Raw genomic sequence first — 26,632 nt, 5'->3', positions numbered from 1 at the left:
AGCCATCTTTGCGACATACTTGCCCATAAGTTTGCCAGAGAAAGTGTGTGAGCTGTTACCGGAACACGATGAGCGAGACTGCAGAAAGACATTCCATTCTTTTGAATGACGGGAACACAATGCCTCTTATGGGAATTGGAACCTATGCCGACCCCAAGACAGTAAGAACAGCATTCTCTTCTTTATTATTATTTTGTTTTTAACAAATACATGAAAGGCTGAAGGAATCTGTTCTATGACCCTGTATAGCTCTATAGTGTCGGCTTGATTACAGGTAAATGCAGGTAGATGTTTAAATTGACAGTTTTTGCATTGTTTAAGATGGATAGTGCACATACCACAGCAGTTTTGCAGTTTCTTTTGCTTTTCTGTGTACTACGCATTTTCTAGTTTTAATAAAATTAATAATGCTGATTTTAATAGCATATCGGTGGGATTTGTATAATTTGTTTGCAAAATGTCATTTGAATAGTCAGAAAAATATCAAGAAATAATTGCTTTCTGCTTCTATTAAATGGCGATCAGACATTGTATCATTAAGTAGTTATTTCTGATATGTGTTGGTTGATTGGTGCAAGTGCAGTGTTACAAAGTTCTGTTACTGTAAAGTATGATTCAATAGTCGGCTTTTCATATGACCATTTAAACAAGCTCACAGCAGTACTCTCATCTTGAGCCCCCTGTGGAACTCCGAGGTTTGGACATTGCCTTATCTGACCTACCAGAGAATGGAAATGAGTACCCCTGCTTTATTATTATTTAGACTTCGCTATATCCAAGACTACTTACAAGTGTAAAGGGTAATACAAGTTTGTACGCAAGAAGTACTTTATACAAAAAGTTATAAACAATCAAACAAGAAGTGCAAAGATAGCCTACTGCTTCTACCAGTATGTTTTATTAACATAAGCAGAGGCGTGTGGAACCCTTATTAATGTTAAATCCTTGACAAATACTTTGAAAACTACAACCCCTCCCCCGGATTTGAAAAGTAGAATCCAGATTCTTACTGTATGAATGTGTAACATTTTTGGTTACTTGAATAAAATATCTGCCAGTTCATTTCAAGACTTGCACCACAGCAGTGTATTTAATTTAACACTATAGTATTACTCGGTTTGTTGATATGGATTGGGAGCTCCACCTGTTGAACACACACAGCCATTTCAGATAGTCTATAAATGCCGAATGAAACAATGTAACTTAAAGGAAACACTAACACAAAGAAATAAGTGACTGAACAAAGACAATGGGGAATAAAACATGTTAACGGAGGAAAACAACAACAACAAACAAGCAATATAACAAGACATTAATTCAGATTTAATTAGGGGGGGAAGCAACCACAATCTTTTTTTGATTTGTTTTCAATTTTTTTATTGGATTAGCATGGGCAACATCCAGTCAACGTTGAACAAAAAACATTGTGATCGTCACCATTATATCACCCACTCATCCCCTGACCCACACACCAGAATGTTGTTAAAGCAGACAAAAATAAATAACAATGAAGAGATGTTATTATATAATACTAATAATAACATTAAATCATTGAAAAAAATAAAATATAGAAAAGAAAAAAAATAGATATTACAACAATGCTAAGGTAGAGGTTGCAATTGCAGACTATTGAAGTAGGAAAGAAAAGGGTCCCAGGCTGCATAAAATTAAATATATATAATTTGAAACCAAGAGACGTCAACCTTGGGGCACAGACTAACCTTATGGCTCATAACTAGGGGTTCTGATTTTCAGGTGAATTAAAAAAAAAAAAAATCGGGTAGAATTATTTAATGAAATGCTTAAGCACAAAGTGCAGCATTCCTTCAGCGTGTTCACACTAGCCAATTGAAGCAAGAGAAATAGGACTATTCAGGGAGTTTTCGGGTTTAACCATAATGCGGAAGAAGAAGCATTCGGAAACCCTACAATCAGAGCCCCTACTTATAACTCTCTTCAGAGTGTTAATAAGGCCAGGGTTACTATGGAACACATAGGAAGCCATATATGCTCTATCAAAAAATTGTCCTTGTATGTGACCTCTGACCTAAGCTAAAGGTCAAATAAAGGTAAAAGCCAAATACAAAAATGTCTTGCATGTTCTTAGAGTGCAGTTTTGAAGGGTTGGTCATTTTGGGAGACGGGGAATTGCTGGACTATGGCTGTCCAGGACACAAGTCTTATCTTTCTTCACACTCCATAGCGCAGAAGCCACTGTGTTCTACATTACTGTAGGACCCTTGCAAAATGCCACGTATCCGGGGGCAAAATCCTTGTAGCAGTACCCACAGTGTCCACACGTTAATTCTGAACACCGCTGAAAACACTGAAATTTACGACAGCTGTTCAGAATAGAAATATATTATATATATAAATGAGATCTGTAATGTAGTTCCATGATACACACAGTAATAAACAATATTACTTAAGTCATGTTAGGTTTCTCAACCCTTCGTCACAAGCAGCCTAGCTCAGTGATGACTAAACCCTGTTAAATATTGACCACACCAATTGTTGATTTCCTACCATCCCCCATCCCTCATCTTAAGCATGTTAGTTTTAACTTTCTACACCCCTCCTGAAACCTCCCCCCTTGCAACTTGATTGAATCTAAAAGTAAATCGCAGCAGATACCTGGTGCTCAAAAGGGAGAGACAGTAATGAGCCAAGAGTCAAGAGGCTGATAGTTACAATAGACAGCTCATATTACAAGCCAACATTCACTGGGCTCACTGATCTTATCACAGTTCAATACAATACCTGCACTTTCATGATTGATAAATAAAAATAAATGAAATGGAATACTGCACATTGAAGGGTAATTACTGCAGATAACTAGAAAAGGTCCTACATATGTGGTGTAAATTAATCATGCTTGTGAGCAATATAGTTGTCAAAAGTTTACATACTGCAATGTATGGAAATTTGCATATATATTTTAGTGGTAAGCATTTACACAATCTATTTGTAGCAATGCAATTCATGAATGTATTAAGTTATAAATATTGTTCAACTTTACACCAATTATAAATCTTGTAATGGTAATGAACATTCATTTAGCAAATGGTAGTTAAACTGGTGAATTAATTTAAGTAGACACATAATATATACATACAGGGCCATGAAAAAGTATTTGCCCCGTCTGATTTTCTGCATTTTTGCACATTTATCACATTGAATTTGGTCAGATCTTTTTGTGGGTTGTAGTAGTATATAGAGTGAGTCTGAGAGAAAAAAATGACACCAAAGTTTGGTGCGTCTTTCATTTGTTTTGTGTGCAAGGTAATCAAAAATGCAATCTTTTGGGGGGGGGGGGGTTGTTGATGCCTATCAGTCTGGAAAGGGTTACAAAGCCATTCCTAAGCCTCTGGGGCTCCACCAAACCTCAGTCAGAGCCATATTGTCCCAAACTTTCTCCATTTGGACAGTAGTGACTCTTCCCAGGAGTGGCCATCCTGCCAAAATCTCTAAGAGCAAAGCGTAATATTGTCCAGGAAGTCGCAAAGAACCCTAGAACAACATCCAGGGATCTGCAGGCCTCTCACCTCTGCGAAGGTCAGTGTTCATGACTCCACCATCAGAAAGACACTGGGCAAAAATGGGATTCATGGCAGAGTAGCAAATCGGAAACCGCTGCTCACTAAGAAGAACATGAATGCTCATCTCAAGTTTGCCAAAAAGCACCTGGATGATCCTCAAGAGTTCTGGAACAATGTTCTATGAACAGACGAGTCAGAAGTGGAACTTTTTTGGCCAACATGGGCCCCGTTATGTCTCGCGAAAACCAAACACTGCATTCCACAGTAAGAACCTCATCAACGGTCAAGCATGGTGGTGGTAATGTCGTGATTTGGGGATGCTTTGCTTAATCAGGACCTGGACGTCCTGCCATCATTGAAGGACCCATGGATTTTGCTCTATCAGAAAATTCTACAGGAGAATGTCAGGCCATCCGTCCGTGAGCTGAAGCTGTAGCGTAGGGTCATGCAGCAAGGCACTGATCCGAAACACACAAGGAAGTCTACATCAGAATAGTTGAACAAGAAATTTTAAAGTTTTGGAATGGCCTAGTCAAAGTCCAGATCTAAACCCCATTTGAAATGTTGTGGCAGGACCTGAAATGAACAGTTTATGCTCAAACCCACAAATGTCACTGAGTTGAATCAGTTCTCTGTGAAGGAGTGAGTCAAAATTCCTCTATGGTGCTGTAAGAGACTGATCAATAACTACAGGAAGCGTTTGGTTGCAGTTATTGCTGCTAAAGGTGGCGTAACCAGTTATTGAGTCTAAGGGGGTGATTACTTTTTCACACGGGGGGGCATTGGATGTTGCATAACTTTCTTTAATAACACAATGATTTCATTTATTTGTTCACTCGGGGTCCCTTTTATCTAATGTTAGATTTTGGTTGAAGATCTGATAACATTGTGTCAAAAATGCAGAAAATCCGACTGGGCAAATATTTTTTCATGGTACATCGAAATTTCGTTCTATTAGATTTTATTTTAAAACGCTGAAACTCAATCAATTATTGTAAGGTGATATTGGTTTTATGTTGGGAAATATTTAAGAAATAAAAAACTGAAATATCTTGCATAAGTATTCAACCCTCACACATTAATATTTGGTAGAGCCACCTTTCGCTGCAATAACAGCTTTAAGTCTTTTGGGGTAAGAATGTACCAGCTTTGCACACAGTGTCAGAATGATTTTGGCCCATTCTTGGCAGATTTGCTCCAGGTTGTTTCAGGTTGGTTGGACGACGCTTGTGGACTGCAATTTTCAAATAGTTCTACAGATTCTCAATGGGATTGAGATCAGGACTTTGACTGGGCCACTGTAGGACATTCACCTTTTTGTTCTTGAGCCACTCCAATGTTGCTTTGGCCTTGTGCTTGGGATCATTGTCCTGCTGAAAGGTGAATTTCCTCCCAAGCTTCAGTTTTTTAGCGGACTGAAGCAGATTCTCTTGCAGTATTTTGCTCCATCCATTCTTCCTTCAATTGTAACAAGATGCCCAGTCCCTGCTGATGAGAAGCATCACCACAGCATGATGCTGCCACCACCATACTTCAGTGTAGGGATGGTGTGTCTTGAGGCATGGGCAGTGTTAGGTTTGCGCCACACATAGCGCTTTGAGTTTTGGCCAAAAAGCTCTATCTTGGTCTCATCTGACCACAAAACCTTTTGCCACATCGCAGCTGGGTCACTCTCATGCTTTCTGGCAAACTCCAGACGTGCTTTCAGATGGTACTTTTTGAGTAACGGCTTCTTTCTTGCTCTCCTCTCATACAGGCCAGTGTTATGCAGAGCTGCTGACATGGTTGACTGTTGCACCATTACTCCACTCCCAGCCACTGAACTCTGCGGCTCCTTCAAAGTGATTGTTGGCCTCTCTGTGGCTTCTCTCAAGTCTCCTTCTTGTTTGAGTGCTGAGTTTTGAGGGATGGCCTTTTCTTGGCAGTGCCTGGGTGGTGTGATGCAGCTTCCACTTCCTGATTATTGATCCAACTGTGCTCACTGGGATATTATTTTGTACCCTTTCCGTAATCTATGCATTTGTATTACTTTATCTGTAACTTATGTAGAATGCTCTTTGGTCTTCATTTTCCATCAGATTCACAGCCTTCAACAGTGGGGTTTTTATCCAGAAAATGTGACAGCACCTTTTAATGGTTCACAGGTGAAGGCCAATGGTAAGGTAATTGTGTCCTCGTTAAGGCAATTTCTTTCATCGGTGCAAACTGGGAGCTTCCACAGCACAGGGGTTGAATACTTAAGCAAGCAAGATATTTCAGTTTTTTATCTTAAATATTTCCCAATATAAACTGTGTCAACCTTACAATAGTTGATTCTGAGTTTGTGTTTAAAAACAAAATATCAAACAGAACGAAATTAATGTACCATTTGTAATTTGGTAATATGAGAATTGGTCAGGGGTCTGAATACAGGGACTTGCAAAAGTGTGTGTGTGTGTGTGTGTGTATGTATATATATATATATATATAATATATAATATATATATATGATATATATATATAAAATCGTTATATAAACTTATTTATGTGTGTGTGTAATGTATAAATATATGTGCGTGGGGGGGACACCCCGGGTCACCTGCCTCCCCCCAGATTCCTGCCAGGCAGTGGCTTAGCCTCTGCATTACAGGAAAAAAGTGCTGAAAAGAATTTAATTAGTATACACATGAACCACCATTCACAACTGACCAATGACATGCTTGCGGTCTGCCAAAGCGCATGTTTCAGATTTGTTTGATTGGGCTATTTACTGTCATTCATGAGCGGTTCAAACGTGTCCTTTTCTGATTGGACAATGCACACAGCTTTTACACTTTAGTCCAAACAGATGCGTGACGTAACACCGAGTGAGAGACGTTAAGTATGGCCTGACAGCGGTAGGTGAAAGGAATATAATTTTAAATTTTGCTATTTGTTTTGGTCACCCTAATTTGTCGACGCAGCAGAAAACTGTTTATGATCCGTCTGAAGACGACAAGATAGCAGCTACCACAGTCGGTCCTGTGCCAGTCAAACGGTAATTGAATTAGTTGGGATTTGTGAGATTAAATAAAATGGTTTGCTTTGAATACAAAATGTTAGTTAACAAAAAACAACTGTACGTACGAATTAAATTATATAGTTATCTTTATTTACACAATGTGAAATTGAAATCTGATGCGCATTTGAGTATTTGGCTTTTGGATTTAATGTTTAAAAATTGTTGTTTTTTTTTCAAAAATAAAGCATCAATGCACGAATAAGAACTCGGGTTGTCAATTGCACCACTGTGATTACTCTTAGTTACCATTTCCATCCAATCCTGAAAAAAAAAATATATATATATATTTTTGTTTTTCGTAAGTGGGTAGAGAATATGTAAGTGCGCAGTTTTTCAAACTTCCAAACCTTAATAACATAACCAGAGTGTCTGAGACCCTTCACTGTTATTTGTTCTCGTGTGAGACTTTTTCAGTCGCTGAAACCACTGTGTAACAATTTTTTTTTTTTGGTTCCTGAGTAGTAAGTGTTATTTCCTAATTGCTTATGCCTCAAGTATAGAAAATGGCTATTATTCCCCACAAACTTTGCTTTTGTGACCAGGACAGTGATTTTGAAATTTACCTATTTTCTAGAACATTCCAGATTCAGTGCTGAGTAAACTTGGAGTAACTTCTAGAACTTTCCAGTAATATAAATAGTAGTATAAATACAGGGGCCTTAAGCCCACCAGTTCAGTTTAGTTCTAGCTGCCTAAATGGATACATATCTGCATTTTTCTGGGAGGTCTTCAAAATGGTGGCATTCCTGATGGGTCTACAAGGCGGTTTTACCAAGTTTCCCTGCTATCTTTTGCCTTTTGGGACAGCAGGGACACCAAGGCACACTGCCACAGGCGGGACTGGCCACAGCGGACCGAGTTCTCTGTGGGGAGGAACAACGTCAAGTGGGAACCACTGGTGGACCCCCGGAAGGTGCTGATGCCTCCACTGCACATCAAATTGGGCCTTATGAAACAATTTGTCAAAGCTCTAGATAAGGAGTCGGCAGCCTTCAAGTACCTTCAAGACTTCTTCCCTAAGCTGTCTGAGGCAAAGGTCAAAGCCGGTGTCGTTTTCAGACCACAGATAAAGAAGATCCTGGAGTGCAATGAATTCCCCAAGCAGCTCACTAGTAAGGAGACAGCGGCTTGGAACAGCTTTGTCACAGTGGTTTGGGGCTTCCTGGGCAATCACAAGGCCGAAAACTATGTGGAGCTGGTTGAAACTCTGGTGAAGAACTACGGCACAATGGGCTGTAGGATGTCCCTCAAAGTCCATATCGTTGATGCTCATCTTGATAAATTCAAGGAGAACATGGGAGCATACTCGGAGGAGCAAGGCGAGCGGTCCACCAGAATATACTGGACTTTAAACGCCGCTACCAAGGACAGTATAACGAGAACATGATGGGAGAATACATTTGGGTGCTGATTCGTGAAAGTAATTTACAGTATAATCAAATCTTGAAACTACTCGCTTCTAAATCTTTTGTAGTCATTTTTGTATTACTTTAGTATAAATACATGTTAATTTGGATTCATATGTTTTTTTCTGACTCGGACACATTCGCCCGTTTTCTCATTGGAAATAGGTAAATTTCAAAATATCACTGTCCTGGTCACAAAAGCAAAGTTTGTGGGGAATAATAGCCATTTTCTATACTTTTGAGGCATAAGCAATTGGGGAAATAACATACTACCCAGGAACAAAAATTGTGTTGCATAGTGAAATGTGCTAAAAATTGAGTGAATTTGATGTAGCCCTGTTAAAATGGCAAAGCTTTTTCTACAGCAAAAAATCTAAACCACCAACACCAGAGACATCAACAGAAACCGAACATGACTCTTATGTAGTTCAGAATGTTAACAGCATGAGTGTGACAATACTTCCATTTCAAATGCTCAGGTTATTGCAGGTGCAGCTGTCAATAAGAGACCCTTGCCTGGAAAGTGGTGTTTGCAGCTCTCTTGATTGTAACAATCTGGCGTAGAACTGTATGATTAAAGATCTGGTTATGTTTTTATAAAAATAGTTGAAATCATGCATCGGATTTCAGTGCGGTTTCGCTTCATTAGTTTTGTTTTTTGTTTTTTTTTTGGGGGGGGGGGGGGGGGGGTGCTGTGGGGTGTGACCCAACAGTTTTTCAAGCCATGAGTCGCCACTGTATATATTCACAACTGTCTGGCCCTGTTCAAGGGTTCACAGTACAATTTGGTGTTGTATTAAAAACTATTGGGTCTGATGGCCGCGGCTTCATCGCCCACCCAACTAGGGTTGCTCCTCAAGCACCCGATCCAAGTGTGGCTCAGTGCCTTCGACTACCCCCAGAGTGTGACAGACTCCATCGGCTGACAGTGTTTCACCTATGTTACACCTCTGTACATAGGACAAAAGCTCTGTGTCAATCTGACCAGCTCTTCGTCTGTCACGGGACATGGACTCTAGGACCGCCCCTCTAAGCACAGTCTGTCGCAATGCACTGTGGACAGTCGCGACTGTGTATAATGGTGTTGGCTTGCCCCCACCTGGTATGATAGCCGCACATTCCACTAGAGGGTTGGCTACATCTTAGGCCCTTTTCAAAGGTGCCTCGATGTCCAATATTTGTACTGCGGCTAGCGGGGCTATGCCGCATACTTTCTCCAGGTTCTACCGTATTAATGTGGTAGACCCTGCCTTGCCTTCTGTAGGCACAAGGGGCCTTGAGGGTGTAAGTTCACACTGCTAACCTCTGGGCTAGACGGTGTTGTGTGTCCCTGTGACAAAGTGCCCGTCCCTGTGTATATTATCTGTTATGTGTTGCGTGTGGTGTGTTTAAATGTTGGCGTATGGTCATTGGTACACGGGATATAAACAGGTCTGTAACACGAGTGTTTAAAATGTGTATTTAGGCACGAGGATTGCACAGCACTTCACGTGCAAGTAAAAAGTAATATGTGAGCACGGGGAATTGCACTTTATTAATTCACGTGCTGGGATTCAAGTGAATAATTAATAATAATTGAATCCCAGCACAACAATATATATATAGATGCACGTTTTCACATACTGGCGGTTGGGCGTTCGGTGAGGGGAGAACGGGATAGGAGACGGAGGTAAATAATAATAATGGTCGTAGTAGTTAAAGTATCTGCGCACCGTGTTTGTCTGTCTAGTCCGTTTTGTTTGTCTTTTTGTTTTGGCAACGTGTGCAGTGTCCTGTGTTTGTACAACCTTTTTATTTTCTGTTCTGTTTATTAAATGCTGAGCGAAACATTCGCTGAGCTCCACCAAACCACACCTGTCATTCATTCCTTTTCCTGGTTCTGACACCGCCCACTTCGGCCGTCTCTGTGACAGTCCCTCATATGCTACAGTTCCTTCTTCCTTGCAACAGCTTTGGTATACCTTATCCCATATCTAATGTAGTGGTGGTCGTCTTCTCTTTCAGGGAACGTTAGGTTACTTACGGTAACCCTGGTTCCCTGAAAGAGAAGATTTGGGTTTGATGGAAAAAGAGGAGGCTCTTCCTGTGAGTGATGGTTTTATTCCCTCGGTGGGTGGGACAGAGTGCGTCATCCTAGGTATAGAGAGCTCAGCAATACCTACCCAAAGGATAAGTATATCCCATACCTAACGTAGAGGTGGTCATCTTCTCTTTCAGGGAACCAGGGTTACGGTAAGTAACCTAACGTGTTGTTGTATTCTTTAAGTCTGACTCCTTATGTCTGACAAACATGTCCGGTTTAGCGAGGGGCTACTGCATGATTTATGAAAAGTTTTTTGATAGAATCACATTGGAGGTGAAGATGGGGTCACCAGTATATAATATGATGGGATTAAACTGCCTCATTATTCAACAAAATGTCTCACAATGCTGGAGAACTCGCCAAGAGGATGCAACAAATATTTAAATTGGCTTATTGCGGCTCTTTAAACGTATTGTCTCTTAGTTCATACAACAAAATGTATACTCTGCGAATTGTTGCAACAGAAATGCAAATTGCGGCATGTTCCAGTCGGGGCGGGGGCGCAAACATCTTAGTACATCTACCCCTTAGTGCTGAAACAGTAACACAGGGTGATTTGTGAACATGTATCATGTGATAAACAGATTACACTTTTTTTTTTTTTCTAATCGGAGGGTATTTCAGTTTCATTGAATTCTATTGTGTGTACTGTAAGAACACATATACTGTATTCAATAAGTAACTGAAACTTGTTTTTTTCTTGGCAGACACCAAAAGGATCAGGCTATGAGTCTGTAAAGCTGGCAATTGATGTTGGATATCGGCATATTGATGGGGCCTTGGTCTATTTTAATGAACACGAGGTTGGACAAGCCATACGAGAGAAGATCGCTGAGGGAAAAGTCAAACGTGAAGATATCTTCTACTGTGGCAAAGTATCTAATGTTTTATTTGTATTGGGTGTAGTTAAGAGTGAAGGGTGGAGGAGTTAGTCCCAAGATTTTATTTATTTATTTAAAACATTTATAGAGCGAACAAACCAAGCGGTTTCAGAGCACTGTACAGACATGACAATACATATACAGAACACAAATATACAAAAAACAGCACCCAGCATGAAATGAGTATCAAAACATTTGACAATATTCTCCCGATTGAATTAGTATACCTTGTGTTGCACCCTTATGCAGATGAGTTCTTCTCCTAACTAATCCTTTTATTCTCACTTCGATGAATGTCTGCGCTATTTTTTGCTGAGCACATATGCATATTATCTTGTACAGCGTCGATCTGTTATACATTTTATTTTTTTGAGTCCTACGGTATGTGTTGTGTTTTGGTAAACGGTGGCAAATTAAACCCTTTTCAAATCTTTTACATTTTCTTAAAGGGTAGCTATTACAAAAATTCTTTACCTTGTCAATATGTGGCTTCTCGTCTTTTTCAGTTTCAGGTTTACTTTTGAAAAAATTATCTGGTTACCACTGCCTACAGCAAACTAGTCTTTCAAGCATAACCATAAATTTGAATTGGGGAAAGCCCCCAGGAAAGTTAGGCTGGACAGATGAGTCTGCTACAGTGTCTTCCAATTACTGTTATCATTTGGTGAAGCAATCGGAGTGATTTACTACTCCAGCAACCCTGTATAAAGTGTCTTAATGTGGATTTGCATGGGCAAAGATCTTGCTGTAATTTTGATCCACACAGAAAATGTGGTCAACCCCTAAAGGCTTTAACCACTGATTATTATAAAGTAATAAGAAACTGCGTACAGTTTAGGGGGTCCTAGTACTAGTAACACTCCTGATAAGTTGTCAGACCCTTCTGTTTTCACATTTTTTGCCATATACAAGATTCATTATTTAGAAAACGGCTTGCCCCTGTTTTGATTTCTTGCAGCTATGGAACACCTTCCACCCACCAGAGCTGGTAAGGCCTGCCCTTGAAAGGACCTTGAAAACCCTGCAACTGGATTATGTTGACCTTTATGTTATTGAGCTGCCAATGGCCTTCAAGGTAATACAGTATATTTAAACTTAAGAGTACATAGTGAGTGATAACATGCGTAAAACACCTGAGGCACCTGCGCTGGGTTTGTCCTTCCTTGCAAATTGACTCTTTGTTGACATGCAGGGCAATCAGGGTTCCTGTTTTATTCTACTAAAAGAAAGTGACCTTGTCTCTTTAAAGTTCACTGCTGACGCAGTATAATGTTTCATTCAATTTGTCCATTTTAACATTTTTGTTAAAGTAATTGTAGCTAACAAAATAATTCCATACATCATACTCATTTTGCACTTGTTTAACCACGCAGCTGCCCATTTATTTTGGCAATTGTTAAATGCTCTTTTTTGGCAGATTTTTTATTCTTAGCCCTCATAAGCAATCAGGACAGTTTTCCAAACAATTATATATATATGATAATAGACTTTTTTTATTGTGATTATGATAAACAGAAATATAGTATTTCAATAGAACTTAAATAACAATTTGTTTACAATTGCAGCATTATAATATAGATCACTGTGACGCGTCCGTCTGCAGGGTGAACCTCTTACCAAAATCTGGGCTGCACAGCACTGGCTTGCTACACAGCCTCCGCTTCAAGGCGAGAAAGGCCCTCTGGCACAACTCCATCCACTGAACCGTATTTGGGGCAGCCTTCTGGGTGAGGTCTGTCAAACGAGCGTGGCAAAGCCCGGGATGAACTTCCTATAATAGCCCGCTAGTCCGAAGAGAGCGCACCTGGGTTTTGGTTGTAGGAACCGGCCAAGGCTTTCACCTTAGCAACTAGCAGTCTGATCTGATTGCAGCACCGCCGCCACCTTACACGGATGACTCTGCCAATCCTCACTGTGGATAACCACGTCATCTATGTAAGCAGCAGGCGTACTGCTGATGGGGCCGCAAGATGCGATCCATCATCCGCTGGAAAGTGGCGGGTGCTCCGTGCGACCCAAAGGGCATGGTCCTAAATTGGTATAACCCGAAGAGAGCCAAACGCCGTCCTCTCTCTAGATTCCGGGGTCAGGGGTATCTGCCAGTACCCCTTTTGTTAAATCCAGTGTCGTCATAAAATGAGCGGGCCATTGGATAAACGTCAAACTTCAATTTCTCATTGATTCATCTGAAGTCAATGCAAAACAGAGTTGACCCATCTGGCTTAGACTAAAACAACCAGACTGTTCGAATCACTTTGGGACTTTTCTATTACCCCCAGTCTAAGCATTTCATTAATTTCTGTTTTTATTACCTGTCTTACGCACAGGTATACATTGACACAGGAGACAAACAGGTGTACTTAAAAGAACACCACAGGTGACCAGTTTTATTTTCAAGGTGCGTTTTTTCTTTTTAGCCTGCAGAGGGCGCTGTTGTCCAAGGTCTACCCATCAACTATTGTAAGCAGAACCACGGGAATGCCAAAAGACGGTAAACAGTTCAGCGCGCAGGTGCACTTGCAGGTGCTCCAAAGAATTATCAAAAACAGAAGGTGAAAGGAAAATAAAACTGTAATAAAGCTACAAATAAAAGGTGCTGAACTCTGTAGTGTTATCCCGGTTGTCTCTACCCGAACAACCCGGATCTCCAACCTACTCTAATGGCTCCCTCAGACTGCTGTATACAGTATTTCGGGGGTCTGCCCAAGGTTTCCCCACTCAATCTTTCTCTCTGTTTCTTTTCTCCCCGCTGGTTCTCGGTCCTGGGGCAGCGCTTCTGCACCTAAAAGGGCAGACCTGAGGAAACAAAGCGTTATCTTATAGGGCTAACAATCTCCCCAAGACCCACCTCCCAGCCACTCGGAGAGGGAAAGTCCACACACCCTCTTTCCCACCTCCCCATGTCGCTGCCATGACTCGCAGGCAGATATTGGACGAGTGCTGCCCTCTTCCTGCAGCACTATGAACATGACAGCAGAATTGGCACAGATCTCCCCCTGCTACAATCACACTAACTATTTTTTTTTTCCCCACAATGGAAGCATTATATAAGTATAAATACCATACATATTAGTATTTTATGATATATAAATATAATAAAATATATATATATATATATATATATATATATATATATATATATATATATATATATATATATATATATATATATATATACATACACACACACAGTACCAGTCAAATGTTTGAGTGCACCTGCTTGAAACCAGGTTTTTCATGATTATCTATGCTTTTAACTGTATAAACTTGTCTGTAAACTTAATATTTCATTGATACGTGTACTTTATATAAGCTGATAATCATAAGTGAAGTCCATTTAAAAATTTAATTTTTAAATGTAAATCTTGTCAATTTCAATGAAATGGTCACCCAAAGTAAGGGGATTTTAGTATGAAGCCCAAGTCAGTTAAAAGTCTAAAATGTGTATAACACGGTGTTAGAACACTGGCCTAAGTATAAAAGTGTCTTTGTTAGATGTTTCTGAGTTAACTAGCATATTACCTAATTAACCTTTTATCACCAATTATTAACAGGTGAAGGTCCATGATTACTATAAATATAGGTACAAGTTTGTCATTCTTGAATGTAAGGGAGCAGAAAATGACAAAATACGCTCAGTTAAGCAAAGGTCAATCTTTAAGACAAATCGCAAGAACTTTTCAAGTGTCTAACTGCTGTAGCCAAGACCATCAAACGATTTGAAGGAACTGGCACTCGGAAGGACCGAACAAGGTCAGGCAGGCCAAGGGTGACCTCAGAATCGGAGAACAAGTTCATTCGAGTCAAGTCTGCAAAACCGGCGATTAACTGCCCCTGAAATACAAGCTCAGCTAAATGCTACTAGAAGAACTGTTCAGAGGAGATTGTGTGAAGCTGGTGTAACTGGAGGAATTGCTGCAAAGAAACCATTAAGAGTGCAGAATAAGAGGAAGAGACTTGCCTGGGCCAAAAAACAGAGAAACTGGACGTTTGAGGAGTGGAAGTCGGTCTTATGGACCAAGGAGTCAAAATTTGAAATATTTGGGTCCAACGGCAGAGTATACGCAGAGTTCTGCATGTGTGGTTCCTACTGTCAAGCATGGAGGAGGCAGTGTCATGGTCTGGGGTTGCTTTGCTGGTGACAGAGTTGGTGATCTTTACCAAGTCCATGGCAAGCTCAACCAGCATGGCTATCGTAGCATACTTCGGAGGCATACCATTCCATCAGGATTACGGCTAGTTGGGCAGTCCTTCATTCTTCAGCAAGATAATGACCCGAAGCACACCTCAAAGTTGTGCAAGAACTATCTGGCTTAGAAGGAAAGTGAAGGACAACTCAATCTAATGACCTGGCCTGCCCAGTCTCCAGACCTCAATCCCAGAGAACTTGTATGGGACGAACTGGACATCTCCCTACATCTCTGGGAATTGCTGTAGAAGAGCTGGGAAGACATGTCGGGTGATTTCCTGCTGAAACTTGTTAACCGAATGCCTCGTGTTTGTGAGGCTGTTATTAAGGCAAAGGGTACTATTTTGAGGAATCCAAGATTTAGAGACTGTTTTAAATTCTTAACATTGCTTTGATACTCCTTTTTGTTTTGTATATTGTAACATGTGTTTTCATTTTCAAGTATTTACAGAAACATATACGACATAAAACAGTGTCAATTATGGAAAAAACCTAGTTTCCAGCAAGTGTACTCAAACGTTTGACTGGTATGTGTATAATAGTGTGTGTGTGTGTATGTATGTATGTATGTATGTATGTATGTATGTATGTATGTTGTATATATATATATGTGTGTGTGTATATAATATATATATATATATATATATATATATATATATATATATTATATATATATTACACCCACTTTTTTTTTAGTGGATGGAGCGAGCTCTAGAAAAAATTAAGACCGCTGCAAAATGATCAGTTTCTCTGGTTTTACTATTTATAGGTATGTGTTTGGGTAAAATGAACATTTTTGTTTTATTCTATAAACTACTGACACCATTTCTCCCAAATTCCAAATAAAAATATTGTCATTTAGAGCATTTATTTGCAGAAAATGACAGCTGGTCAAAATAACAAAAAAGATGCAGTGTTGTCAAACCTCATAATGCAAAGAAAATAAGTTCAGATTCATTTTTAAACAACACAATACTAATGTTTCCTCTTAGGAAGAGTTCAGAAATCAATATTTGGTAGAATAACCCTGATTTTCAAGCACAGCTTTCATGCGTCTTTCACATTGATGTTGGGTGACTTTATGCCACTCCTGGCGCAAAAATTCAAGCAGCTCGGCTTTGTTTGATGGCTTGTGACCATCAATCTTCCTCTTGATCACATTCCAGAGGTTTTCAATGGGGTTCAGGTCTAGATATTGGGCTGGCCATGACAGGGTCTTGATGTGGTGGTCATCCATCCACACCTTGATTGACCTGGCTGTGTGGCATGGAGCATTGTCTTGCTGGAAAAAGCAATCCTCCGAGTTGGGGAACATTGTCAGAGCAGACGGAAGCAAGTTTTGTTCCAGCACAACCTTGTACTTGGCTTGACTCATGCATCCTTCACAAAGACTAATCTACCAGAGTCCAGCCTTGCTGAAGCACCCCCAGATGAGTCCAAGTTTCAGCTTTGCCCAACACCTGGTTGTCTGATGGTTAGACGGAGACCTGGAGAGGCCTGCAAGCCACAGTGTCTCGCACCCACTGTGAAATGTGGTGGAGGATCGGTGATGATCTGAGGGTGCTTCAGCAAGGCTGGAATTGGGCAGCTTTGGCATGAATCAAGCCAAGTACAAGGTTGTCCTGGAAGAAAACTTGCTTCCTTCTACTCTGACAATGTTCCCCAACTCCTGAGGATTGCTTTTTCCAGCAGGACAATCAAGGTGTGGATGGAGGGCCACCAGATCAAAACCCTGTCATAACTAGCCCAATCTCTAGACCTGAACCCCATTAAAAACCTCTGGAATGTGATCAAGAGGAAGATTGATGGTCAAAAGCCATCAAACAAAGCTGAGCTGCTTGCATTTTTGCGCCAGGAGTGGCATAAAGTCACCCAACATCAATGTGAAAGACGCATGAAAGCTGTGCTTGAAAATCAGGGTTATTCCACCAAATAGTGATTTCTAAACTCTTCCTAAGTTAAAACATTAGTATTGTGTTTAAAAATGAATCTGAACTTATTTTCTTTGCATTGAGGTCTGACAACACTGCATCTTTTTTGTTATTTTGACCAGTTGTCATTTTCTGCAAATAAATGCTCTAACTGACAATATTTTTATTTGGAATTTGGGAGAAATGTTGTCAGTGCTTTTATAGAATAAAACAAATACCTAGAAATAGTAAAACCAGAGCAACTGAATTTTGCAGTGGTCAATTTTTTCCAGAGGGTGTGTGTGTATGTATGTGTGTGTGTGTATATGTATATATATGTGTGTATATATATATATATATAATATATATATATATATATATATATATATATATATATATATATATATATATATATATATATATATATATAGTGCGTTGTATTTAATATGGCAGCATATAATAATTTCAGAGGCATGTCACTTTTTCAGAAGTTATTTTTGGTGTGATAGATTTCAAAGCAGACACACTTCAAGCCCTCATCAATGCTAACGTCTTTATCTAGCACATACACATCGGAAAACTTGCATCGCAATTTTTCAATCACATTATAAACAGTATCTTCCTCAGTTTCAGGCACAGTGTATAGCGCTGTTATACGAATTAAGTGTAGGTACGATAAATAAATTAATTTGATTAGTACGAAACCTGACAAGGCTTCCTTACAACCTGTAACACCAACAAATAAATAAATTTCCTTGTTTTATTTAGACAGAGGTATCAGTTTTTTACTCTCAGCTATGTACACACAGATGGCCCAGTCTGTCGAGCACATTTTTTTAGGGACTGCTGCCATTTGCCAGTAAAAAACAAAACTGCATACACTTACATAGTTTTCTTTATTTTTTCATTGAAGCATGTTAAAAAGACGTCTTTAACTTTACAGACGCTTATATGTGCATCTGCATACTATTCTCATGGGAGTGTCAAATTTGGACGTGCTCCACTTGGAAATCGCAGGATCAGCAGCTGGGTGGTTAATAGGTCTCAGATGTGCAAAGAAACACACGTTATAGCAATCATGAATTTTCATTTTAAAACTCACATCTGGTACTACACTAGTTTAAAGAAGTTTTAGTTCACTTTTCTTGCCTTCCAGGAAATCCGTTACTACTTTACTTCCTTTTGTCATTTCTGTTACTGAGAGCAAAGAAGCCGGTGAAGGGAGGGGTGCAGTTTCTCTCTCCAGGGTCCATCTTTATTAAATCTGCGCATATAAAGTGCATGATTTGTTCGCACGCACAAAGTGAGCCTGATTTGATCATTTTAACATTGAGCCTTTGCACATACAATTGGTGTTAGGAAATAGCAATGCTTCTAAATCTGTTTGTCTGTGGAATATGCATTTGAACGGCCTACAATTTCCCATATGGGGTGGAGTTTGTTTGTATAGATGTTAAAAGTATTTCAGAAGAACACAAAATGAACAGCAAAAAAACAAAATAAAGGAGTTAGAAGTAAATATGTCTGAATTTCAACGTGACCGATGGCTTGAGTGGCATGTGACTTCAGGTTCAGGAAGCAGTAGTAAACACAGACGATACAGGGCTAAAACGGTCGCAGCTGTATCTTTGTTAAATAACAAAGCAAAAGATTTAAACAAAACACACCAAAAAAAAAAAAAAAAAAAAAAAGGGCATATTGGCCAAAGTAAAATAACACACACACTAAATTATTATCAAAAATGAGTACCTTTGTTTGCTGGCTCTGGCTATGGCCCTGGATCTGGCTCCTTATTCTGACTGGCTCTGGCTCTGATTCTGATTTTTGACCTGGATCTGGCTCCTGGCTCTGATTCTGGTTTTTGCTCTGCCCCTGGATCTGGCTTCTGGCTCTGATTCTGATTTTTGCTCTGGATCTGGCTTTGGCTCTTGCGCTTGCTCTTATCTCCTTAAACTCTTCTAAACTCTGAGCCCGGAGTGGGTCTTTTATACTGTGGTTTATTAAGGCTCCAGCTTATTTGGGATGGGATTTAACCCCATCTACACCAGCTACACTTTGAGACTGGCTTTTCATCAGTCTCGAATAATAAATAATAGCATTTTGTTCCAGTCCACCCGCACACACATACAATAATAACAATGACAACAACAACAATACAAATGAATATATACATAAATAAATAATATCCACAAGGGGGAGTGAACCCTGTCACAGTCACACACACAAAAAAAAATGTTTAAAAAAAGATACGTAGACTGCAGAGAGATTTGGACTGTCTAGTGTTAGACTCGTTGCCTAACACAAGCAAATGGTCATGCACACCCCAGAGTTTGATTTTGCTGAGCACTGCAAACCACATTGCCACATTGGTTCAAATATGAACTCCTTTAAATGAAAAATTCCTTACATACAATTTGATAAATATGGGTCCTGGCATTACAGTCTAAAAGCACTTGCAAACAGAGACTTGTTTAACTTATTGTAGTACCAGATATTATTTAAAATGAAAATACATGTTGGTTGAAACATGTTGCTTTAAAAACAGCATAAAACAGAAATTCTATGGAACTATTTTCTTAGTTAAATTAATTTAATTTCATGGATTTATATTTTCCTAAAATGCTTTTTCCCTGTAAAAAGAGTACCTAAAAAGAAATGTACCTTTCTGAATCTGATTGTTTTCATTATTTTTATTAACACATCATGGGTCATTAAATAGCCATCCAGCTTTACTCTGTGAAAATGGTTCCACAGCCGATGATTTTTTAATAAGAACATAAAGCAATCGGCATTGTTTTAAAAAAATAATGCTTTTTCTTGTAAACACTGCAGGGGTTCTGTTCTTTAAGTACAGTGTTTACAGAGCTGTTTTCAGGTACAAAATGACAGGGGCCTGAAACCAGGGTATACTTCTCTTACTGTAGATTTTGACTTTCACAAATGTCTGCAGACTGATCAGGGTTTGTTTCCCTGTTATTGACACATTTAAAACTGTCTTTCAGCCAGGAGACACATTTTACCCCAGAGATGACAATGGAAAATATATTTTTCACAAAACCGATCTCTGTGCCACCTGGGAGGTAAGATGGACAGACAACGAGAACAAATGTTTACCGTAATGAAAACACAGCAAAGTGAAAGCATAGTGAAAGCAAGTAAAGCAAGGGCCAACATTGTAAAGCACAGCGAGGTGTGGTAAAGCATATTAAAAAACATGGCTAATTATGGCAAATGCGTATTATAACCACAGGAAAAGCATGGGAAAACTGCAAAATTACAGTGGTAAACTTTTTTTTTTTTTTTTTCACATTAATTCAAAATATGCAAAATATCAAACACATCACTATAGTTAAGTTGCTGCATCCTGCCATTTTGCTGTATGTCACATGGTCTGATTGCAGCTGGTCCATTTGAGTAAATTTTAACCATAACTGAATTGACCAGAAAGCAGCAGCAGCTTTTCATCTATAGTGATTTATTTCTAATAACTGCATATCACAAATTTAAGTTAACAATGGTATTATATAAATAAACAAACAGGGACCTCAACGACTGCTAGGGCCAGTACATAACTAACTCTATTAGTTAACTTTATTAACACATACAGTACCGAAAACAATCACACCCAACATAATGTAATATCTATTTATGGCAGTCTGCTAGTCTCTCCAAACCTTATTAAAAAAGTGAGTACAGTAATCCATCGCATATCCGACTGCGGTGGGACTGGAGTAAGGGCGATCAAGTAAAAAGTCTGATAAATGAATCCTGTTTTAAACATCATTATATCCGGCTGTAACAATTACTATATTCACACAGTTATTATTTTGAGATTAAGCTTTTATCCCTTAAATCCCTTGTTTAGGAAGATACAGGGTATTAATGCTTGTGACAGAGTAGCCGCCTGCTGTGTGGGTGCATGCATCCACTGCTGAGTGACAGGCAGGAGATCGAGATGGAGGTTGAAGTTGATAGTCCCCGCTGGCAAGCAGGATTTCAACACACCAAACAGCTCACGTGTCACTACCAGTAATGGCAGCACACGGAGCACATACAACACAGTGTACGGAAAATTTGGTAGGATCTACAACATCTGAACAATCTTCTCTGCTCGATAATGAACTAAAGTTGCTGAAGAGGTTGTTCATGGTCGATAAACAGTGTATACATGATGGATTATTATACATGTTTTATAACTCCCTAAAGTGTGATCTATAGACAATGTATGTCATACTGTTGCTGTTCATTTAGTTTCTTGTTTACTGATTGTTGGCTCAATTTATTCATTATAATAGGCAATGGAAGCATGTAAAGACGCAGGCCTTACAAAGTCTATTGGTGTGTCAAACTTTAACCGCAGGCAGCTGGAACTGATCCTGAACAAGCCAGGCCTGAAACACAGGCCTGTCTCCAACCAGGTACAGTGCTGTACTAACTGTCTTTGAAAAGCTTGGTTCCAGTCGCCCTCACTTTGTCGAAGCAAAACGATAAATGTCAGAAACAAACATGATTTTATTACAGATATTTACCAGTAAATCTCAAGAATAACTAGGTGGCTTTGGCTAATAACCGAATATCTTACTTTTGCGCATTGTAAGGCTTCTGGGGTCCTGTGTAACTCAGTGCCACAAGAGTTTACCAATAAATAAGTAAATACAATCAGCACTCAGATATACGTTACCCAGATACACGTCGGTCGTGTTTTTACCACCTCTTACCAATCTTTGTATTAAGAATAAAATAAATCCCTATATATATATATATATATATATATATATATATATATATATATATATATATATATATATATATAAAATAATGTACTTACCTGTCACACAAAATTTCTGACTATCACTAGTTTTCTGATACAAAGCCCATCTCTTTTAAGTTACAATGCCCGTTGTTTTTAGTGTGCAGTTACACAGCACTTCCTCTAGTTTCACCTAACAAAATGCAGCCAAAACAAAGTGAACGAGACAAGCTAGCGTAATGTAACTTAATTATTACACAGTTTTAGATACTGTGATGTTTTTTTTTTTACCTGTGATCTTTTGTTGCTTTTGTGCATTTTCATTTGCAAGTGAACTGTGAAACTGGGGCCTTATTGAGCACTATATTCTGTAATTTTGAATACTGACTTTGGATACTGTTTTAATTCTGCAATTTTTTATCTTTTGCTAAATTACATTACCTTTTACGTTGTACGCAGTTCTGTGCATGGGTAACATTTTGATTTAATTTTATTGTTGGGTCGTTAATGGGGAATTTTACATACTTCTATAATAGGTACCTGGATTTAAAAGTATGTACTGTTTTAGTCCATGTGTCTCTTTTGGCAAGTAATATTTTCAGAATCATATCGTTCTGAATTAAAATATTTCAGTTGTAAACAGTACTGTACCAACAACCAACAACATTTTAAGGGGTCGGATAACTGTCTGTATTTGTCGCGTTTTGTGTCATAACCAAAGTGTGATTTACTGTTGAAAAAACAAAGGTCCTAAATGATTTCATTTACTGCTAAAACTTAAGATTGACCAGATTCTGACTTTTACCATAACATAAAAACCAAATTTGAATTCACATTTCTGTAATGTATGATTTTTTTTCATTGTGTAGGTTGAATGCCACCCATATTTCTCCCAGCCCAAGCTTCTGGAATATTGCAGACAGAAAGACATTGTGATCGTAGGCTACAGTCCTTTGGGCACTTGCAGAGATGAGTCCTGGTATGCCATATAATGCTGCAGTGCCACTCAAGCATGTGTTTATCTCCTCTACATTTTAATTTTTAATTATTTGTTCAGTATCCTGTTATCTGTGTTATCTATCATTCACTATTGGGATATGCAGCTGTACTTTTTCACCTCTCTGTAACTTTGATTTTGTATAGAGAGAGGTTTTCTATTTACTAAATTGTTGTCCCAGTTCTAGAGGGGGAAAAAATAACAACTGCACAAGCCTTGTGGTCATTTCTGAAATCACCTCACTTTTCATGAGTAGCCATCATGATTGACAAAAATGCAATTAGGCAAAACCTGCTGGGACTGTTTTTTCTCATGGTGCTACAGCAGACACTACTGGTCAGGTTCATGGTGAGCTTAAGCAGACACCTGCAGGGCTGGCCTTTGTCACCCAGAGGCTCATAGCTCACTGACATCCGCTCTTGAAAATCAGGGGTAATCAATGACAACCAAACCCACTCATGGTTAACTTTTGATAGGGATAAATTAATGGAAAGGACTTTTGGTCCAGTCTGTCTGGGATTATATGCATGGACTTGACTTGGCAATAAAACAATAAACACTGACAGGTAACCTTTTCTCTTTTATTTGTTCTCACCAGGGTAAACTTAACCAGTCCACCTTTGTTAAGTGATGATCTGCTTATTTCCATTGGAAAGAAGTATAAAAAAACACCAGCTCAGATTGCCCTCCGTTTCAATGTTCAGCGTAGAGTTGCTGTCATTCCAAAAAGTTTCAATCCTGAACGCATAAAGGAAAACTTCCAGGTTAGTACTGTATTGCTACTAAGTTTGGATTGCTTTTTACATGGAAAAGATGTCAGTTCTGGTATCGTATAGGAAGTTGTTGCTGTGGTGTTTAAAAATGATTCTCTGGTATCCTTTAGCGAACCATTTCACTTTATACTCCAATTGACTTTTGGAGGAGCATTTTGCATGAGACTGTTCGATGTAAAGAGAAACTGCTCGGAATACGACTTGGAGATAAGGTCTCTCGCTGGTGCTTCTTAATAAGCGGAGATAAACCCTTGTGAAGGTAGTCCACTGATTGGTCTTGGAGAAAGTGTTTATGTGAACAAAAACAAAGCATCCTTTGAGAAGTGAAATAACTTTGTTTTTTATTTACTTTATACAATGCTTTGTGTAATAAGCAAAATGTTTTGAGCAGACAGAGTACATGTAATGTACAAAAGCATTGTTAGACCCTACCCATCAGTATCAGACTGATCAGACTCCTACATACTGTACTTCATGCACTGAGATGACATAGACGTGCAACACCTTCTAGCATCACACTTGTATGTGAAGGGGCCATTCTTAAGATAACAATCTCAGGTAATTATAAACTATGAAAACAACTTGGAAAGAAATAAAAAGCAGGGTGCTCCAAAATATAGTCTGGCTGGCAGTCCCCAGGTTTATCATCAAATGAGCTGCTATTATCAATGAAATTGACATTGTACTAAATCAAGTTTAGTAATGATTAGAAAACAAATACAGCTTTTTTCTTTTTTTTTTATTTAGTCGTTGCCAATTATTTTTATTTTCTCCCAATTTGAATTGGCCAATTATTATTTAGGCTCAGATCACCACTACCACCCCTGCACTGACTCGGGAGTGGCAAAGACGAACACACGCTGTCCTCCGAAGCATGTGCCGTCAACCGACCAATTCTTTACACACTGTGGAGGATTCTCCATGCAGCGCCCAGGAGCTACAGCATAGGAGGACAACGCAGCTCCTGGGCAGCTAACAGGCAAGCCCACAGGCGCCCGGCCAGACTACAGGGGTTGCTGGTGTGTGGTGAGCTGAGGACACCCTGGCCGACCTAGACCCCCTGGCAACACTCGGCCAATTGAGTGCTGCCTCCTGGGAACTCCCATCCAGGGTTGGCTGTGGAGTAGCCCAGACTCGAACCAGTGACGTCCAGGCTATGTGGCACATCCTGCACTCGCGCAGAGCGCATTTACTGGATGCTCCACTTGGGAGCCTCCCTACAGCTTGATTTTTAAGTTGTATTTTATTAATAAAGCAGTATATATAATAGATGTATAGGACTGAGTGGCTGCCCGTGCCAATATTACCCACATACACAGACGTTCATCGTCCTATGACCCTATATTAAAAACATAGCAATATGGTAACAATTTAGATATCAAACTATTTTTGTTTTGTATTTGTTGTGCTAGCTAATTGACATGCATGATGCATCTGTCTGGACTGACTTGCGTCTGCCACTCTAGAACTACAGTACAATTCATGGCCTTTACAGGGGCACTCAATGTCTCCACCTGCTGGTAGACCCTGATGTGCCACACTGTACAGATTTCAAACAGTATGAGCCACTTCAATTTTAACAATATGTGATTTTACTCTTGTAGATCTTTGACTTCTCATTGACTGAAGATGAGTTGAAAGCCATTGAAGGGTTGAATACAAATATACGTTTCGTGGAACTTAAAATGTAAGCGGATTACAGCTGAAATGGAAAAGTATCTAAGTGCAGTGTCTTAACAATGGGGGGGGGGGGGGGGGGGGGGGGGGGGGGGGGGGGGGGGGGGGGGGTGGGGGGGGGGGGGGGGGGGCTTCCAGCTTGTCTCAGGTTCTGAATGCAGTTGAGTTCTGCTGGATTAAGTTGAAGTGACTGAGCAGTTGAAATATGTCTGGAGAGAAGCATGGAAAAATATACTGTGTTCAGATTACACATGTGTTGGAACAGCTAGGATAGTTATAGTAGGCCATACCAAATTATTAAAAATGTGTATTGTGGTTGAATGTTGTTTCTATATTTATGTATCTAGTTAACCACAGACAACTACAATGACTAATTGATTGATTTGATTGATAACAAAGTGATTGTTGCTTACAAAATCATTCCATTAATCTTACCTCTTGTGCACTTCCATTTGTTAAAAATGTCAAATGTGCAGTTTTGAAAGAAACACATGTTATAAGGTTTAAAAAATCTGTTTGCATCCCATGCTTTCAGATAACGTTGTACTTCCTGTGTCATTGATTCCTTTACTATCATTACCAATCAGCTTCTTCCCATATTGACAGTTATGCTTTCAGCCAGTAACACGGTTTAACATAACAATACTTGTTTTACTATAATTTTCTTTCAAAACTACACATTTAAGACCTTTCAATGGAATGGAAGTGCACAACAGCTAAGAGTTACGGAATTGTTTGTTAGAATGTTGTTGGAAAGGTTGTTTAAGTATAATCACTGTGTTATTTTATATTTGTTACCAGTTTTTAGCAGACAGGGTGCCAATGTGTTATTTTCTTCTGGTTTTGTGCAGGTGGGGTGACCATCCAGAATATCCATTCAATGATGAATACTAGCCTTCAGGCTTCTACGACAATCTGATGAAATTGAGATGCCATTCAGTATACCAGGAGTGGATTTAATAAAGAAATAAAACAGTTCCTATGCATTCCTGTGTTATTTCCCTGTTAAATCAAACCCAGTTATCATGGACATAAGAGGACTTAGAAGAACACCCGCCCACGACAACGCTGACACCTGCTGTCGAAACATTGTATTTCAGTAGTAATATGTTACATGCCAGTTTCTAGTCACACCCTCTAGCATGCAACATATGATGTTAATGGTGTGTCACATTTCAATACCTGTTATTTTAAATACTAAAATCCCATTTAAAACATTGAAAAAACATTCCTGAAGTAACTTAATAGAACAAAATGTCTGTCACTAGAGGAGTCTGCATGGTATAGAGTCTACTGTTTTCATTCACCTATTGTCTAACCTTACAATAATGTTAACAATCTCATAGAAGCATGCCCACAGATCATTATTTCATCTAAATGCATAATT

The 26,632-nt window shown here is 39.2% G+C and overlaps 1 protein-coding gene across 2 annotated transcripts; it reads left to right on the top strand.

The window, feature by feature from the left end:
• LOC121318520 (aldo-keto reductase family 1 member D1-like) lies at window positions 1-26,223 on the top strand. Of its 2 annotated transcripts, XM_041255271.1 has the most exons (9): window positions 2-161; window positions 10,776-10,943; window positions 11,908-12,024; window positions 20,051-20,128; window positions 21,344-21,466; window positions 22,668-22,777; window positions 23,394-23,559; window positions 25,173-25,255; window positions 26,097-26,223. In XM_041255271.1, exons 1-9 carry the CDS (start codon window positions 69-71, stop codon window positions 26,137-26,139), a joined length of 981 nt encoding a protein of 326 aa, XP_041111205.1. In that variant the 5' UTR covers window positions 2-68; the 3' UTR covers window positions 26,140-26,223. The 2 variants fall into 2 exon arrangements, with proteins under 2 accessions (XP_041111206.1, XP_041111205.1); XM_041255272.1 differs by lacking the exon at window positions 20,051-20,128 and having other exon boundaries at window positions 1-161.
• Window positions 26,224-26,632: the final 409 nt, after the last annotated feature.

The sequence above is a fragment of the Polyodon spathula genome, chromosome 7, assembly GCF_017654505.1.
Source record: "Polyodon spathula isolate WHYD16114869_AA chromosome 7, ASM1765450v1, whole genome shotgun sequence".
Taxonomy (NCBI): Eukaryota; Metazoa; Chordata; class Actinopteri; order Acipenseriformes; family Polyodontidae; genus Polyodon; species Polyodon spathula.
The sequence above is the reverse complement of the archived record's forward strand: the minus strand, read 5'-3'. Positions and strand labels throughout refer to the sequence as shown.